General features: G+C 45.2%; 1 protein-coding gene across 1 annotated transcript in view; it reads right to left on the bottom strand.

Annotated features, from left to right (window-relative positions):
- The window catches only part of SERINC3 (serine incorporator 3), a 42,982-nt gene that overhangs the window by 10,221 nt on the left and 15,531 nt on the right, over nt 1-17,230 (bottom strand). The window contains exons 5-9 of the mRNA XM_040436467.1: nt 16,377-16,514; nt 16,114-16,283; nt 13,078-13,168; nt 12,231-12,414; nt 11,161-11,379 (exon numbers count right to left, since the gene is read on the bottom strand). Coding sequence (XP_040292401.1) covers nt 11,161-11,379; nt 12,231-12,414; nt 13,078-13,168; nt 16,114-16,283; nt 16,377-16,514 — 802 coding nt within the window. The remainder of the gene's footprint in view (nt 1-11,160; nt 11,380-12,230; nt 12,415-13,077; nt 13,169-16,113; nt 16,284-16,376; nt 16,515-17,230) is intronic.

Here is a 17,230-nt window from a genome sequence, read left to right as displayed (position 1 = left end):
ACCCATGCTGGGTGAGAGAAATATCTTGGCAAAAGACAACTTTTTCCATTTTTTTATACAAAGTTGGCATTTGACCAAGATATTTATCTCACCCAGCATGGGTATATGTAAAATGACACCCCAAAACACATTGCCCAACTTCTCCTGAGTACGGCGATACCAGATGTGTGACACTTTTTTGCAGCCTAGATGCGCAAAGGGGCCCAAATTCCTTTTAGGAGGGCATTTTTAGACATTTGGATACCAGACTTCTTCTCACGCTTTGGGGCCCCTAGAATGCCAGGGCAGTATAAATACCCCACATGTGACCCCATTTTGGAAAGAAGACACCCCAAGGTATTCAATGAGGGGCATGGCGAGTTCATAGAATTTTTTTTTTTTTGGCACAAGTTAGCGGAAATTGATATTTTTTATTTTTTTCTCACAAAGTCTCCCGTTCCGCTAACTTGGGACAAAAATTTCAATCTTTCATGGACTCAATATGCCCCTCACGGAATACCTGGGGGTGTCTTCTTTCCGAAATGGGGTCACATGTGGGGTATTTATACTGCCCTGGCATTCTAGGGGCCCTAAAGCGTGAGAAGAAGTCTGGAATATAAATGTCTAAAAAATTTTACGCATTTGGATTCCGTGAGGGGTATGGCGAGTTCATGTGAGATTTTATTTTTTGTCACAAGTTAGTGGAATATGTGACTTTGTAAGAAAAAAAAAAAAATTCCGCTAACTTGGGCCAAAAAAAAGACTGAATGCAGCCTTACAGAGGGGGGGTGATCAATGACAGAGGGGTAATCAATGACAGGGGGGTGATCAGGGAGTCTATATGGGGTGATCACCACAGTCATTGATCACTCCCCTGTAAGGCTGCATTCAGACGTCCGTATGATTTTTACGGATCCGATCAGTCTATCAGTGGATCCGTAAAAATCATGCGGACATCTGAATGGAGCTTTACAGGGGGGTGATCAATGACAGAGGGGTAATCAATGACAGGGGGGTGATCAGGGAGTCTATATGGGGTGATCACCACAGTCATTGATCACTCCCCTGTAAGGCTGCATTCAGACGTCCGTATGATTTTTACGGATCCGATCAGTCTATCAGTGGATCCGTAAAAATCATGCGGACATCTGAATGGAGCTTTACAGGGGGGTGATCAATGACAGGGGGGTAATCAATGACAGGGGGGTGATCAGGGAGTCTATATGGGGTGATCACCACAGTCATTGATCACTCCCCTGTAAGGCTGCATTCAGACGTCCGTATGATTTTTACGGATCCGATCAGTCTATCAGTGGATCCGTAAAAATCATGCGGACATCTGAATGGAGCTTTACAGGGGGGTGATCAATGACAGGGGGGTAATCAATGACAGGGGGGTAATCAATGACAGGGGGGTGATCAGGGAGTCTATATGGGGTGATCTGGGGTGATCAAGGGCTAATAAGGGGTTAATAAGTGACGGGGGGGGGGGGGGCCGTGTAGTGTAGTGGTGCTTGGTGCAACATATTACTGAGCTGCCTGTGTCCTCTGGTGGTCGATCCAAACAAAGGGGACCACCAGAGGACCAGGTAGCAGGTATATTAGACGCTGTTATCAAAACAGCGTCTAATATACCTGTTAGGGGTTAAAAAAAATCACATCTCCAGCCTGCCAGCGAACGATCGCCGCTGGCAGGCTGGAGATCCACTCGCTTACCTTCCGATCCTGTGAACGCGCGCGCCTGTGTGCGCACGTTCACAGGAAATCTCGCGTCTCGCGAGAGGACGCACCGGCGCGTCCACCCAGAACAACAGGACCGCCGCAAAGACGCAATCCTGCGTACGGCGGTCCTGAGGAGGTTAAGCAAGTCACAGTGAGTGGTGTAAAAATGCACAGAAGTTGCAAAAATTCTGGGCAAGTGAGCCCAAAAAGTTGCAAAGTCCTATTTTGCGAGTTTTTAAATCCGGAATTCGGACGTTCAAGGTGTAATGAATTCCCCCCCATTGACTTCTGCTTTTCTGTCAGTGTTGAAAATCCCATTCAGCCTTTACATCATTTGATCTGCTTATGGGACATTCGGGTGATAGCCGATATGTCGAGTTTTAAATCTCCTGCAAAAAATGTCACCCACTTTTACTAAACGCCTGACTATGCAGCAATAGTGGGAGTTGTATGGCATCTATTCACAAACATATGACTGAAGATAATGTGTCGCCATACTATGTTTCCCTCTTTAAGGGGGCGTCCCCTCATTAATACAGCACGCTCATAACTACATCTGCTGTATTCCTGTCCTGATGCTATTAGCCATGACAATATATTTGTACCATGTGGGCTAGTAGTAGGCTGACAGATCCACTTTACGGCCACACATGGTAGGTCCGCAGAAGAAAGGGTGAAATCCGTACCATAAATGGACATACTGCGGATTTAAAATCCAACCTGCTTGTCAAGTGCGGATACCACGGAGGAAACTTTTCACAGGCTGTGGATGACACTTGTTAAAATCTCATTCACTGTGCTCCTACTGTAAGGCCTCTTTTACACGGGCGTCCCGGATTTGCTCCGGATGCGTCGAGTGTGCATTGCGGGAAACCCGCATGAGTAGGCACGCAACTGCAGTCAGTTTTGACTGAGATTGCGTTCCGATGTTTTTTCCACGCGAGTGCAATGCGGTTTGCACGCGGATGAGAAAAAACTGAATGTGGTACCCAGACCCAAACGTCTTCACTGAAGTTCAGGGTTGGGTTAGGTGTTCTGTTCATTTTATTATTTTCCCTTATAACATGGTTATAAGGGAAAACAATAGCATTCATTTTTTTTTATTTTTTTTTTTTATTATAAATGTCTTTATTGCTTTTCTTAAATAAAAACAATGCAAAAAGATATCTGGTCACAGAGAATAGGCACATATGACAAGTACATTTAAGCAATATATTACTTTGATGCCGGGCAACGTACATACATACAAGGGCATCTAAATCAAAAGACACCCTAAATTAATGTCGATTCTCTGTCACATATATCAAAACTAAACCATCTCCTCCCCCCCCCCCCCCATCCCCCCAAGAACCAAAACCCCCCCCACTCCCCCCACCCAACATACCTGGCCTGGTACGGCCGACACGAGGGGCGGTAGGGCGCTCATGCCCCTCTTTTGGGTATTTCTCGCAGCACAGCTGCTTGGATGGTTAAGGGGGGGGCTATTCCCAGTTAGTGCCGCCATCTCCTGATATATGCTACCCCAAAAGATCTTAATGACTGGGCAGTCCCACAGCATATGAACATACCCTGCAGCTACAAGAGAGCATTTCAGGCAACTAAATTCTTGTCCCTTGTTACTATACATTTTGGATAAGAGACTCGGGGTAACATATAAGCTGTGTATTATTTTAAATTGCGTCAGCCGGTGTTGTCGTGAGACGGAAGCCTTCTTAATGTTTTGATATATTTCCCGCCATTGTGAAGGGTTACATTCCCCTATATCCACCTTCCATTTATCTACACTTTTGAATTTAGTGACCGTGCTTAGTTCCTCGATAAATCTCCTATAGATTAGTGAAACCCTAACTTTATTCCCTACTATATTATAACAAAATGATAAAAACCTCTGAGTGGTTGTTATCAAAGGTATTTTTTTAAGCGTGCATGCTAATGCATGTTGTAATTGGAAATATCTATAGTGTTCTAGTGCAGTTATTGGTGTCTGCTGAAACAGTTCCCCTATTAATTTAATTTTCCCTTTCGTGTATATATGTGAAAATAACGTAATACCTCTCCGAGTCCAATAGTCATTTTCATTAAGGGCCAAGAACTCTGTTAGCGCAGGGTTGTCCCATAGCGGGGTAAAATCCAGAACTTGAGGGGCCTGGGTAAGTACCTTAATTTTATTCCAGGTCTTCTGTAGTGCTGCCCCGATGGGGCAGAAAATATCCGCGCGCTCCAGAAGCCCGGATTCCAGTATGCTGAATATATTGTATGTATGCTGTTGGCGTTGCCCTAAGATATGGGATAATAGTATTCCATCCCCCGTATTAACACACCATTGTAATTGTGAACACAAGTAATAGATTTGAAAGTGGGGCAGGCCTAGGCCGCCATTACTTGAAACCATTCGCAAATATTGTAGCTTGATGCGGACCCTTTTTCTGCCCCATATCAGGTCATTGATCAATCGATCAATCAAGTTAAAAACACTATCCTTGATCCAGACAGGGCAGGAGCTAACCGTGTACAATATCCAGGGCAACAAAACCATTTTAATCAGCGCAATTCTATTAATCTGCGAAAGCGGAAGTTTCTGCCAAACCCTAATTTTTTCCCTTATTTTCCCGACTAGAGGGGTGACATTTAATGTATTGTAGTCCCTGATGGTACTGCCAATTTTTATCCCTAAGTATTCTAAGTGCGCTGTTGGGGCAATAATTCTGACCCTGAGATCATTCAGGGGGGCATCCGGTTAAGGGGGAAGAGTACAGACTTTGCCCAATTTATCTCATATCCGGCAATTCTACCAAATTCCTCTGTTATCCGCATAACACCTGGGACGCTTCTCCATCCGTAATTCAGATAAAGCAATAAGTCGTCTGCATACAGACAGATCTTATCGTCCGTCCCTCTCCCCCCAAACCCCACTATACTAGGTTCGGCCCGTATCCTGCAGGCGAGGGGTTCCATAAAAATTGAAAAGAGGAGTGGAGAGAGGGGGCATCCCTGTCGTGTCCCCCGCTTTAGGGAAACGGCAGGGGTAAGCACCCCGTTAACATTAATTCTGGCCGTTGGTCCACTATATAGCAGTTTGACCCATCCAATAAATTCTTGACCCAGATTCATCCTATGCATGACGCGCCAGAGGAAGGACCACTCCACCCAATCAAACGCCTTAGCGGCGTCCAAGGACAGGATGGAGCGGTCCTCCCCCCCTCCAATCTGGATATTGAGAATGGTCCGGCGTATATTGGTCTGGATCTGTCGCCCGGGGATAAACCCTGTCTGATCTGTATGGACTAGGCCAGCTATTACTTTTTTTAGTCTGTTAGAGAGAACTTTTGCAATTATTTTATAATCTGCATTAAGCAGCGATATAGGGCGATAAGCATCAACTTTGTTTCCATTTTTCCCTTTCTTCAGGATCAGCGTAACAGTTGCCTCCGTCAAAGACGGGGGCAGCTTTCCACATTTGCTAGATTCGTTCAGGACCTGCAGCAACCCGGGCAGGAGTACCCCCCCATGGCTCTTGTATATGCCAAACGGGAGTCCATCCGATCCGGGCACCGAGGAGCCCCGGGTCTCATGCAAGGCCGCCTGTAGCTCACCCAAAGAAATGGGGGCGCTCAAAGGTGCCGAGTCAGAGTCCGACAGCACCGGGATCTTGACCTGTTTTAGAAAGTCGTCTATCTTAGTCTCCGTATTATCCGCTCCGGAACAGTAAAGGTTACTGAAGTATTTTAAAAATTCTCCCTCCATCTCCACTCCTCTTTCCAATCTGCGCCAGTCACCTGTCAGTATTTGTCTAATTTTTTTTGGGGGGGGCTTTTGATTCGCTATAATAGAAACCAATAGCTTACCCGGAGTACCTCCCTCACAAAAGTGTTTATAGCCCATAAAAAATAATTGATTCTGAGCTTTTTTCCTCATAAAGGTTATATAGTGGTCTTTAGCGGATTTTAACTTAGTGCGTGTGCTCGCGTCGTTGTGTATTCGGATGCAACCCTCCAAATATGCAATGTTTGCTTCCAAATTTTTTTGCTCTTTAAAAAATTAATTTTTTTTCTTTTTAATTCTGCAGAAATATAGCCCACGAATAAACGCCTTCATGGCATCCCAAACAAAATGAATATGTGTTGTGCCAATGTTCTCTTGCCAGAATTGTACGAGTTCTTTGTCAATCCCTACGGAGTCATTTAGTATGGTTAGCCAGTGCTCGTTCAATCTGAACGGTCTAATAGTCCCAGCTTGTTGCCCAGTCTTCATCACCAGTAAAATCGGTGAGTGATCAGAGATGCCGTGGATCTCATATGTCATTTTTAAGATGGAGTCGAGCATCTCACCATTGGCCAAGGCAATATCAATCCTGGACATAGCACTATATGCTTTACTGAAGCAAGAGAACACCTGTTTGTTACCATAAAGCCATCGCCAGACGTCTATTAGTCCTATCTCCTCACAAAACCCTCGAAGTAGGGCGTGCTTTCCCTGCGAACTTTTCCCCGCGGTTGAAATTCTAGCCAACGCCGGGTCCAGTACGCAGTTAAAGTCGCCACATATTAGTACCGGGGACCGCTCTCTATTATGCATGAAAACCGTCAGCTGATTTAGGACTGTCATTGCGAATGGTGGAGGGATATACAGGAAAGCTAGGACACACTTTCTGCCATTCCATTGAGCGTGGAGGAAGATAAATCTCCCATCTCTATCAATCGACTGGTCCAGTAGGATAAAATCAATGCTTTGGTGTACGTATACACTGATCCCTCGGGAATATGACGAAAAGCCGGAGTGGAACTCCGACCATCTCTTTATTAGATATTCTGGGATCTCAGGTGTAGCGTGCGTTTCCAGTAAGGCAACTATTGCTGGGAGGTGACGAATAATCAAATCAAAAACCACAACCCGTTTTGTTCTATCACCCAGTCCACGCACGTTCCATATCATAACTCTACTATTCGTCATGTTATGGAGCTATAAGAGAGGCGTCCGTCGCCCCTCAAAGGCAGCCGCAACCAGGCCAGAACCCACCCCCCCCAAACCCCCACATCCCACCCCCTCACACCCACCCCATCGTATCCCCCTTAGGCCTCTTTCACACTTGCGTTGTTGGGATCCGGCATGCACTTCCGTTGCCGGAGGTGCCTGCCGGATCCGTAACAACGCAAGTGTACTGAAAGCATTTGAAGACGGAACCGTCTTCCAAATGCGTTCAGTGTTACTATGGCACCCAGGACGCTATTAAAGTCCTGGTTGCCATAGTAGTAGTGGGGAGCGGGGGAGCGGTATACTTACCGTCCGTGCGGCTCCCGGGGCGCTCCAGAGTGACGTCAGAGCGCCCCATGCGCATGGATGACGTGATCCATGTGATCACGTGATCCATGCGCTTGGGGCGCCCTGACGTCACTCTGGAGCGCCCGGGGAGCCGCACGGACGGTAAGTATGCTGCTCCCCTGCTCCCCGCTACATTTACCATGGCTGCCAGGACTTTAGCGTCCCGGCAGCCATGGTAACCACTCTGAAAAAGCTAAATGTCGGCTCCGGCAATGCGCCGAAACGACGTTTAGCTTAAAGCCGGATCCGGATCAATGCCTTTCAATGGGCATTGATCCCGGATCCGGCCTTGCGGCAAGTCTTCAGGATTTTTGGCCGGGGCAAAAAGCGCAGCATGCTGCGGTATTTTCTCCGGCCAAAAAACGTTCCGTACCGGAACTGAAGACATCCTGATGCATCCTGAACGGATTTCACTCCATTCAGAATGCATTAGGATAATCCTGATCAGTATTCTTCCGGCATAGAGCCCCGACGACGGAACTCTATGCCGGAAGACAATAACGCAGGTGTGAAAGAGCCCTTATTGGTTCACTGATGCCAAGCATCATTGTCAACCTCTTGCTTTTCGCCAATCCGTCCATGGGTCGCCCCCAATATCCCCCCACTCCCTGCGTCGGGTCAACCTCCTACCACGTCAGCCAACATCTTGCTGTCTAATCCCTAACCGTGTCTAACCATTCTAGGGTTATATCTGTATCCAATGTCCGTTAAGGGCAATCTCTTTTAATTCCCTCTTACGCCGAAGCACCCAGTCTCTATCACTAGAGGATAATATTCTAATTAAGAGGGATCGAGGGGGGCCACCCGGCGGGGGTTTTTTAACGGGGATTCTATGCGCTCTCTCCACACAGAGTGCAGGAAGGTCCCCACGGGTTCCCAACGTCTCAGTCAGCCATTTTTGCATAAACTCCACGGGGTTCCCCCCCTCTACACCCTCAGGAAAACCCACCATTCTCAGGTTGTTGCGACGTGCTCTATCCTCCATATCTGTTAATCTCGCATTGATCCGTTTATTATCTTTTTCCAATTCGTCTATTTTTATAGTCATCTGTCGCTGTTCTGTTTGGACCTTCGATAGCCCGGTTTCTACATGCGTAATGCCGGCCCTGATTTTGTTCATGTTGTCTCTAATAAGAGTTAACTCCGCCTGTAGTGTCTGTACGGTGGTGGAGATATCTGAGACTGATTGGTTGGTGATCTGAACAACCGACAATATGTCCGCCAACTTATTCTCTATGGTGTCAAATCTACCCCAATCGAGTCCCATATGTTGTTCTATCTGTGCCGGCGGGTCTGCCTGCGCTTCCACCGGCTCTGGCATTTCCCCCCCCCCCCCCCTGTGTTTGGGTGGGGGCGATTTCAAATATTTGTCCATTCTCGCCTGTGGACTATTACCGTCACCCGCCTTAGGGGATCCCATGCCCCCAGATCTCCTATTATATTTAGGAGGCATATTGTCTCAGAACTAGCGAACGGGGGTGTGCCGTATAAAACAAGTGGGGGGGGGGGGGGATAAGGGAGGTGGAGTGCCCCAGGAGCGGCCGATCTCACAATGTCGCCCCCGTCACAAATTTCCCAGCACCAGGTCGACCACTGGTTGTCTAACTAATATTATACTCAATTACAGAGTGGAGTTATATATATATACCCAGCATTGATTTTTCCAAACCGGTCTAGGAGGGGTATACCTACATCGACCTATACCAAGGGTCCCCTCTCCCTTCCAACCGGCCAGAACCTAGCGGACTGAAACACATACAAATATCCAAAGTAAAGGCAAGTATGCATATAACATAAAGTCAATAGGTGTCAGAGCCCTGCCCAGCAATAATGTGCAGAGGGGGGTGCTGACATGGGTTAGACACTTGTTCGCGGCAATGGTACAGGTGGGGTCGGTACTCAAGTGGGTCACGGTCCTCTTCGCCGCTCTCTGCGTACACCTCTATTTATAACAATTTGAGTCCCCAATTTGACCTTTTGACAATTTGGACCCCCAATTGGGATCAACGGGTAATGATCTCCCTTAAAAGTTCCAATATAGTTCGATATAGTCCGCAACACGGATTGTCGCAGGGACAGTCCAGCCAATCTTGGCCCTTCTGCTTAAAGGAGCCCCTGTTGACTTGATATGGGGGGTAATAACAAGCAATAATCCCGTGAAGCTCCAAACCCCTGCAACCGTGTGGTTAATTTTGCATCACAGTGAGGGATGTGTGTGGACTTTAGCCGTTAGAGGGCAAGGCGGTTGGGAAATAGGAGAGTCACATAGGACCCAGCTAGCTCGTACCCCTGTACCGGGGGTTCCAACCCTCATTTTCCGGCTATCCGCTTCACTGGGGCTGGTATAGAACAGTCCTACATAGCCATTTCAATGTGGCACACCGGGGCCGTGGCCACCGCGGATGTAATAACCTGCCCACACCGGATCAATCGGTCGGCAACCCTCCTTTCACACAAGGTTAGTATATAAGACTTAATTAATAAGGAGGGGTGACAGTGGGTATATTAAGACAGGAGCAATCTCCCCAATTTTCAGTCAGCCGGCCAGGGGAGGGTGTATCACCGCCAGTGTACATTTCCGGTATACAACAATCCGCAGTCGGTGGTCTTATACTCTGCGGTCCCGGCTCTCCACGGTTTCCCATGTTCACCTGGACATGAGCGGACATCAAGCGGACGTCAGGCACCTTCCCGGGGGCCACCTGGATGCAACCGAAGGTCAGGCACCTTTCCGGGGGCCAGTTGGGTGTATAGTGGGTGAAAGGGTCCAGCAGATAACAGGTAGCGGATTCCGACAGTCGTGAGGCCGCGTCAACACGGCACGATGTTCTCGCCTCAATCCGTAGCAGACCTTTTCCAGGACGTAGCAGGTCTTTTACCCAGCAACATGACTTCTACCCAGCAGCATGCAGGTGTGCGCCTAGGTCGTGCCTAGGTCGTTACTCGGTCGTTTGGCCTCTCACACTGCACACAGCCCGATATCGTGGCGGTAATTCACAGCATCAGTCCAACGCCAATAGACCGCGCTGGAGAGAGCGAGGCGGTGAGGGTGCCGAGACGCCGGGACGAGGCAGGTGGGTGAGGGGGCGGTACCCATACGGACGTGCGGTACGCCCACGCAGCTACTCCGCTACGTCATACCGCTACGCTCCACTCCAACAATAGCATTCTTAATACAGAATGCTTACTAAAATGTGGATTGAGGGGTTAAAAAAAAATATATATACATTTTTTTTTTAGCTCACTTCATCTACTTGTTCGCGCCGCCGGCATAGTCTTCTTTCAGGAAACTGCAGAAGGACCTTTGATGACGTAATCGTGCTCAGGTCCTGCTGAATGAAGATAGAAGGATCTTCTATGTTCATTCAGCAGGACCTGCGCTGATGTCACCACGCTCACCACGTGGTGAGCGCAATTACGTCAAAGGTCCTTTTGCAGGTCCTGAAAGAAGAAAAGGCGATCAAGTGGATGAGGTGAGTTAATTATTATTTTTTTTAACCCCTCAAGCAACATTTTAGTAAGGATTCTGTATTAAGAATGCTATTATTTTCCTTTATAACCATGTTATAAGAGAAAATACAGTAAATTGACTTCTCAATTTACTAACATCATCTCCTAGCAACCATGCGTGAAGATCGCATTGCATCCGCACTTGCTTACGGATGCTATGCGATTTTCACGCATCCCAATTCACTTCTATGGGGCCTGCATTGCGTGAAAAACACAGAATATAGAGCATGCTGCGATTTTCACGCAACGCACAAGTAATGCTTGAAAATCATCGCTCATCTGAACAGCCCCATTGAAGTGAATGGGTCCGGATTCAGTGTGGGTGCAATGCGTTAACCTCACGCATTGCACCCGCGCGGAATTCTCGCCGTGTGAAAGGGGCCTAAATGCTGCAGATTTTCCATATGGAATTCCACTACGGACAATCCAAAGCCTTTATACCGCACACGGCCATACCCTGAAGAAACTTATGGAGCTTGTGGGTTAACAGCCTGGACATTACACAATCTACAAAGGCTTGTGGTGCAATGTACATTATTGGGACGACACAGCAAACATCCAATAAATTAAGCTGCATGCCACATAAAATGTAAAGTTTAGCTGATGTCTAACAAAATATAAAGTTCTCACCTGTACCAGTTGGTTAGGGTCATCATAACATACAAGGAAGCAAGGCACAGCATGAAATGGAAGAAGGAATAACTGTACTGGACTGCGTCCTGCTCATTATCCACAACACGCCGAACCTCGCCTTCCTCAGCATCTCCGCCAGCTGTGTCATCCAGCATTGCGGTGTCATGGCCAGAAAGGGTCAGTTTCCTCACTTGGCTGCTGCTGGAGTTGCGAATACTGAAGGGAACAAAGATTGGCAGACATATACAATGCGGTCAGTGAGAGTACATGTCTCATAAGAGTGCACAGAAGTACGCTCACGGAATAGAGTAGGGACCGGGAAGTGACTGTTGATGTGTGCATATTCCTGGCTTAAGCCCATTCACTCATTGGCCTGACAAAGACTGACTATCCTACCACTAAAAATACTTTATTTCTGTTCCTTATAGAAAAAAATAAAATTAATTAGATCTGCTATAAGACTGCCCCCATGCACAAGAATGGAACTGTTATAATACTGCCCCTATGTACAAAAATATATTATTAACCTACTATAATACTGCCCCCTATGCACACAAGAATATAACTGCTATATTACTGCACGCTATGTGCAAAAATATATTAACGTACAATAACACCGCCCCCTATGTAAAGGAATATAATATAATACTGCCTCCTATGTATTAGAATAGGACTACTATAATACTGCTGACAAGGCGGTAACTACAATCCAAATTACTTAAAAGGGGTTTACCAGGGAGATGTGTGTGTGTGTGTGTGTATATGTGTATGTGTATGTGTATATGTGTATATATATATATATATATATATATATATATATATATATATATATATATATATATATATATTTTAACAATAAACAATCACCTCCACCGATCCTCCGCTGCTCTCCTAGTGTTCCTGGCTGTATCGAGCAAGACAGGAGGTGGGAGACAGCGGGGACCGAGGCAGAGGGGAATCTTTTGGCATTTTCAAAAATAAAATAAAAAACTTCCCCAGAAAACTTAATTTTCTCATGATGCTAAGGATAAACCTTCGCCAGCAATGAGAGTGACAGCACAGCTCACCTGGAATACAGGAGACACAGCACAAACATGACAAGACCGATGACGCTCTGCGTGTCCCACCACTGCAGAGACTTGGGCGGCTCAGGTGTGGGAATATGCGGCAATGCGGACACATTGGCAGGACTAATTGTTGGAGAAGTGAAGTGGTTCAGGATGCTTATCAAGCTTGGGTTACAAGTACGATCTGGGAGGTGAACAACATTACAATTCAATTACATTTTCAAGCATGAATCCAACTCCTCCAGTCTAAGTATAAGTGATAAGGAAGGAACTGACAAATTTCCTGGCTACAAGGAGAGGTTGTCACTCTGAGCTATCTTTAATACCCAACGTCTTGTCAGTGCTTAAAAAAGGACCTCAGAAAAAAATAAAATAAAAATGTGCTCCCATGATAATACTTATTGTTCGTATTCTCCAGTGTTGTCGTAGGGGCAAAATGTGGATTTAAAAGGGGTTGTTCACCACCGGCAGACCAAACAGCATGGCTGGACCTGTGGGACCAGTGGTGGGGGAGCGAAGAAGCCAGAACCCAATGGCACAGATCAGGTAAGTATGATTCCCACTGCAGATTCAGCCATGCTGGGAGGCCTGCCCGAAAAGCCCTCGGGGGATTAACAACCCCTTTAGATTACCAATAAAAAACACTAATGTTTAGAAGATCTGCTCTCCCAGCCATCATTACCAAAAACTGAAACAGATCCTATCACAGGGGAAAATCCACGTCCCTCTATCACTGAACCGCCAGAACGCGAAATAAACTTTCATCACCAACTATAGGAGGACAGCTATTAAAAATGGTTGGATTCAGCAAAGGGTCCAGAGAAGTATCTCACATGTTTTCACTCACCTGGCTCATTTGACATAGCAGACCAGGTCAAGTACAAGGTATACAATGTAATCATGGAGGACTGAAGGAGGCCAGATCGTGGCTGATATTCCTGCAACACAAAGAAAAAAAGCACAGTTCTAGTAATTTCTTCTCTTTTTTTTTTCTTTTTTTTTAACAATAGAAAAGCAAAAGTAGTAGTTTCACACTGGCCACTAAGTCTAATGATGGGTGCCTCTTCTTGGTTTGTATGGAATGAGAAAATTATATATTACACACAGTATCTGACATAAGTGAGTACACCCCTCACATTTTGTAAATATGAAGATATGACCCTTTGATACAATATATAGTAGTCAGTGTACAGCTTATATAACAGTGTATATTTGGTGTATTCTCAAAATAACTCACACAGCCATTAATGTCTAAACCACTGGCAACAAAATTGAGTGCACCCCTAAGTAAAAAGGGCCAAATTGTCCCCAAAGTGTCAATATTTTGTGTGGCCACCATTATTTTCCAGCACTGCCTTAACTCTCTTGGGAATGGAGTTCACCAGAGCTTCACAGGTTGCCACTGGACTCCTCTTCCATCCTCCATGATGACATCACGGAGCTGGAGCACGGAGAAATGTATGGAGCATGGTGGGAGTCGTAGTTTCACCACAGCTGGAGTGCCGGAGGTTAGCCATCACTGGCCTAGACCATCTTTATGTGGAGCAACAATTCTTTTTTTCAGATCCTCAGAGTTCTTTGCCATGAGAGGCCATGTTGAACTTCCAGTGACCAGTATGAGAGAATGTGAGAGCGATAACACCAAATTTATCACACCTGCTCCCCACTCACACCTGAGACCTTGTAACACTAACGAGTCACATGACACCAGGGAGGAAAAATAGCTAATTGGACACAATTTGGCCATTTTCCCTTAGGGGTGTATTCACTTTTGTTTCCACTGGTTTAGACATTAATGGCCGTGTGTTATTTTGAGGGCACACCAAATTTACACTGTTATATAAGCTGTACACTGACTACTATATATTGTATCAAAGTGTCAGATCTTCAGTGTTGTCCCAGGAAAAGATATTTTATTATATTTACAAAGGGGTGTACTCACTTTTGTGAGATATTGTATATACAGTGGATATAAAAAGTCTACACACCCCTGTTAAAAGGTCAGGTTTCTGTGATGTAAAAAAAATATGAGACAAAGATAAATCATTTCAGAACTTTTTCCACCTTTAATGTGACCTATAAACTGTACAACTCAATTGAAAAACAAACTGAAATCTTTTAGGTGGAGGGAAGAAAAAAAAATAAAAAATATAAGAATATAAATATATATATATATATATTTATATTAATAATAATAATAATAATAATAATAATAGGGTTGCATAAGTGCACACACCCTTAAACTAATACTTTGTTGAAGCACCTTCTGATTTTATTACAGCACTCAGTCTTTTTGGGTATGAGTCTATCAGCATGGCACATTTTGATTTGCCCACTCTTCTTTGCAAAAACACTCCAAATCTGTCAGATTGCGAGGGCATCTCCTGTGCACAGCCCTCTTCAGATCACCCCACAGATTTTCAATCGGATTCCGGTCTGGACTCTGGCTGGGCCATTCCAAAACTTTAATCTTCTTCTGGTGAAGCCATTCCTTTGTTGATTTAGATGTATGCTTTGGGTCGTTGTCATGCTGAAAGAGGACGTTCCTCTTCATGTTCAGCTTTCTAGCAGAAGCCTGAAGGTTTTGTGCCAATGTTGACTGGTATTTGGAACTGTTCATAATTCCCTCTATCTTAACTAGGGCCCCAGTTCCAGCTGAAGAAAAACAGCCCCTTGGCATGATGCTGCCACCACCATGCTTCACTGTGGGTATGGTGTTCTTTTGGTGATGTGCAGTGTTGTTTTTGCGCCAAGCATATCTTTTGGAATTATGGCCAAAAAGTTCAACCTTGGTTTCATCAGACCATAACACCTTTTCCCACATGCTTTTTGGGAGACTTCAGATATGTTTTTGCAAAATGTAGCTTGGCTTGGATGTTTTTCTTCGTAAGAAAAGGCTTTCGTCTTGCCACTCTACCCCATAGCCCAGACATATGAAGAATACGGGAGATTGTTGTCACATGTACCACACAGCCAGTACTTGCCAGATATTCCTGCAGCTCCTTTAATGTTGCTGTAGGCCTCTTGGTAGCCTCCCAGACCAGTTTTATTCTCATCTTTTCATCAATTTTGGAGGGACGTCCAGTTCTTGGTAATGTCACTGTTGTGCCATATTTTCTCCACTTGATGATGACTGTCTTCACTGTGTTCCATGGTATATCGAATGCCTTGGAAATTCTTTTGTACCCTTCTCCTGACTGATACCTTTTAACAATGAGATCCTTCTGATGCTTTGGAAGCTCTCTGTGGACCATGGCTTTTGCTGTGGGATGCGACTAAGACAATTTCAGGAAAGACCAACTAGAGCAGCTGAACTTTATTTGGGGTTAATCAGAGGCACTTTAAATGATGGCAGGTGTATGCTGACTCCTATTTAACATGATTTTGAATGTGATTGCTTAATTCTGAACACAGCTACATCCCCAGTTACATTTTAGTTTTTTTTGTTTTCTTCCCTCTACCTAAAAGATTTCAGTTTGTTTTTCAATTGAGTTGTACAGTTTATAGGTCACATTAAAAAAAGGTGGAAAAAGTTCTGAAATGATTTATCTTTGCCTCATTTTTTTTACATCACAGAAACCTGACATTTTAACAGGGGTGTGTTGACTTTTTATATCCACTGTACATACATACCTCTATCTTTATATATACACACACACACACACACACACTTCACAAAAAGTCAGGGATATTTGGCTTTGGGGTGAAATTTATGGAAAACGTAAAAAGTTCCCGCTCCAGTGATATTATATCATGAAAGTAGGGCATTTAGGTTGAAGCAGCAATGGCGATTTCCTCATCTCAAACTATTTTTTGACACAAAAGCAAAAAACAGTGGTGGGTATACCCCCACAAAAAAATGTCTCAGTGACATAGCTTGTACCTGTACTCTGGGCAGAATGGAGATGACGGATATTATCACACACAGAATCATGTTGAAACTGATGAAGAACTTGTTCTCATTGCATCCGCCGGGTATGGTGTAGAACACATAGAAGAGGACGACGCTGACGAGCGACAAGATGTACAGAAGGCTGGTCACAATCAGCAGAACTAGAGGCACAGAAAATAATGGCAAGAATTAGATCTGCCATACAGATCACATACAGTCCAGTCCTTACAAACGTCTCCTTCGGGACTCCTTACCTGCATACCAGCATTTTGAATTCCCTTCCTCCATGCGCTCCACCCACAACTCGTTCACTGAATGAGCAAAGTCAATGAGCAGAACCAGCTGGATGATGATGAAGCAGCCAGCCCCCAAAAGTCCAATCCACCACCATGCTGAAAAAAAATATCAAAGAATGCAGTGATGATCCTACGACAGGTTTCACCTACAGCAGCTGCGCCAAGTTCCGTAAGATCAACAGCGCCATCATGTGTAAAGTGTGCCTAATTCAGTCCCATAGGAATCAACCAAGTCACAGCAAGCATGTCACCTGATGTGGCTGTGACAACAGTGATGCCTCAGCAGATTACTACACCACCCGACTGTATGACTCCATTTACAGGTTTAGACCAGTGTGTATACACACACACACACACACACACACACAGGACTGACTGATTGTATAGCGCCACTTTTGTCCACGGGCTGTGTCTGCTGTTGGAGATCGGCCACAGTCACGGCTGAGCCACAATACCAGAAACAATTGTCCACGGTGGTGACCTTTCGGAAAAAATAAGCAGACTCCTTTAAATAATCTCAGACACCCCCTTTAAAAGTTTAGCGTGAAGTAGGGCTGCACGATATGGGAATCTTGTGCGATTGCGATTAGGGCCCAAAAAATTGCGATAATATGCAATGCGATATTTTTTGTGCTAGAGGTCTATTTGCTTGGATTTTCAAGGCAAAAGCACACACAAATTACTGATAATGCTGAAATGTAGTTATGCTCAACTCAAGAACTGAAATGCACAGTGTTTTTCAAAATAAAACATCTTTTACTAAAGTAAATAACATAATTGCATTACTGCAAAAGTACAAAATACATAACTTG

This window comes from Bufo bufo, chromosome 6, assembly GCF_905171765.1.
Source record: "Bufo bufo chromosome 6, aBufBuf1.1, whole genome shotgun sequence".
Taxonomy (NCBI): Eukaryota; Metazoa; Chordata; class Amphibia; order Anura; family Bufonidae; genus Bufo; species Bufo bufo.
The sequence above is the reverse complement of the archived record's forward strand: the minus strand, read 5'-3'. Positions and strand labels throughout refer to the sequence as shown.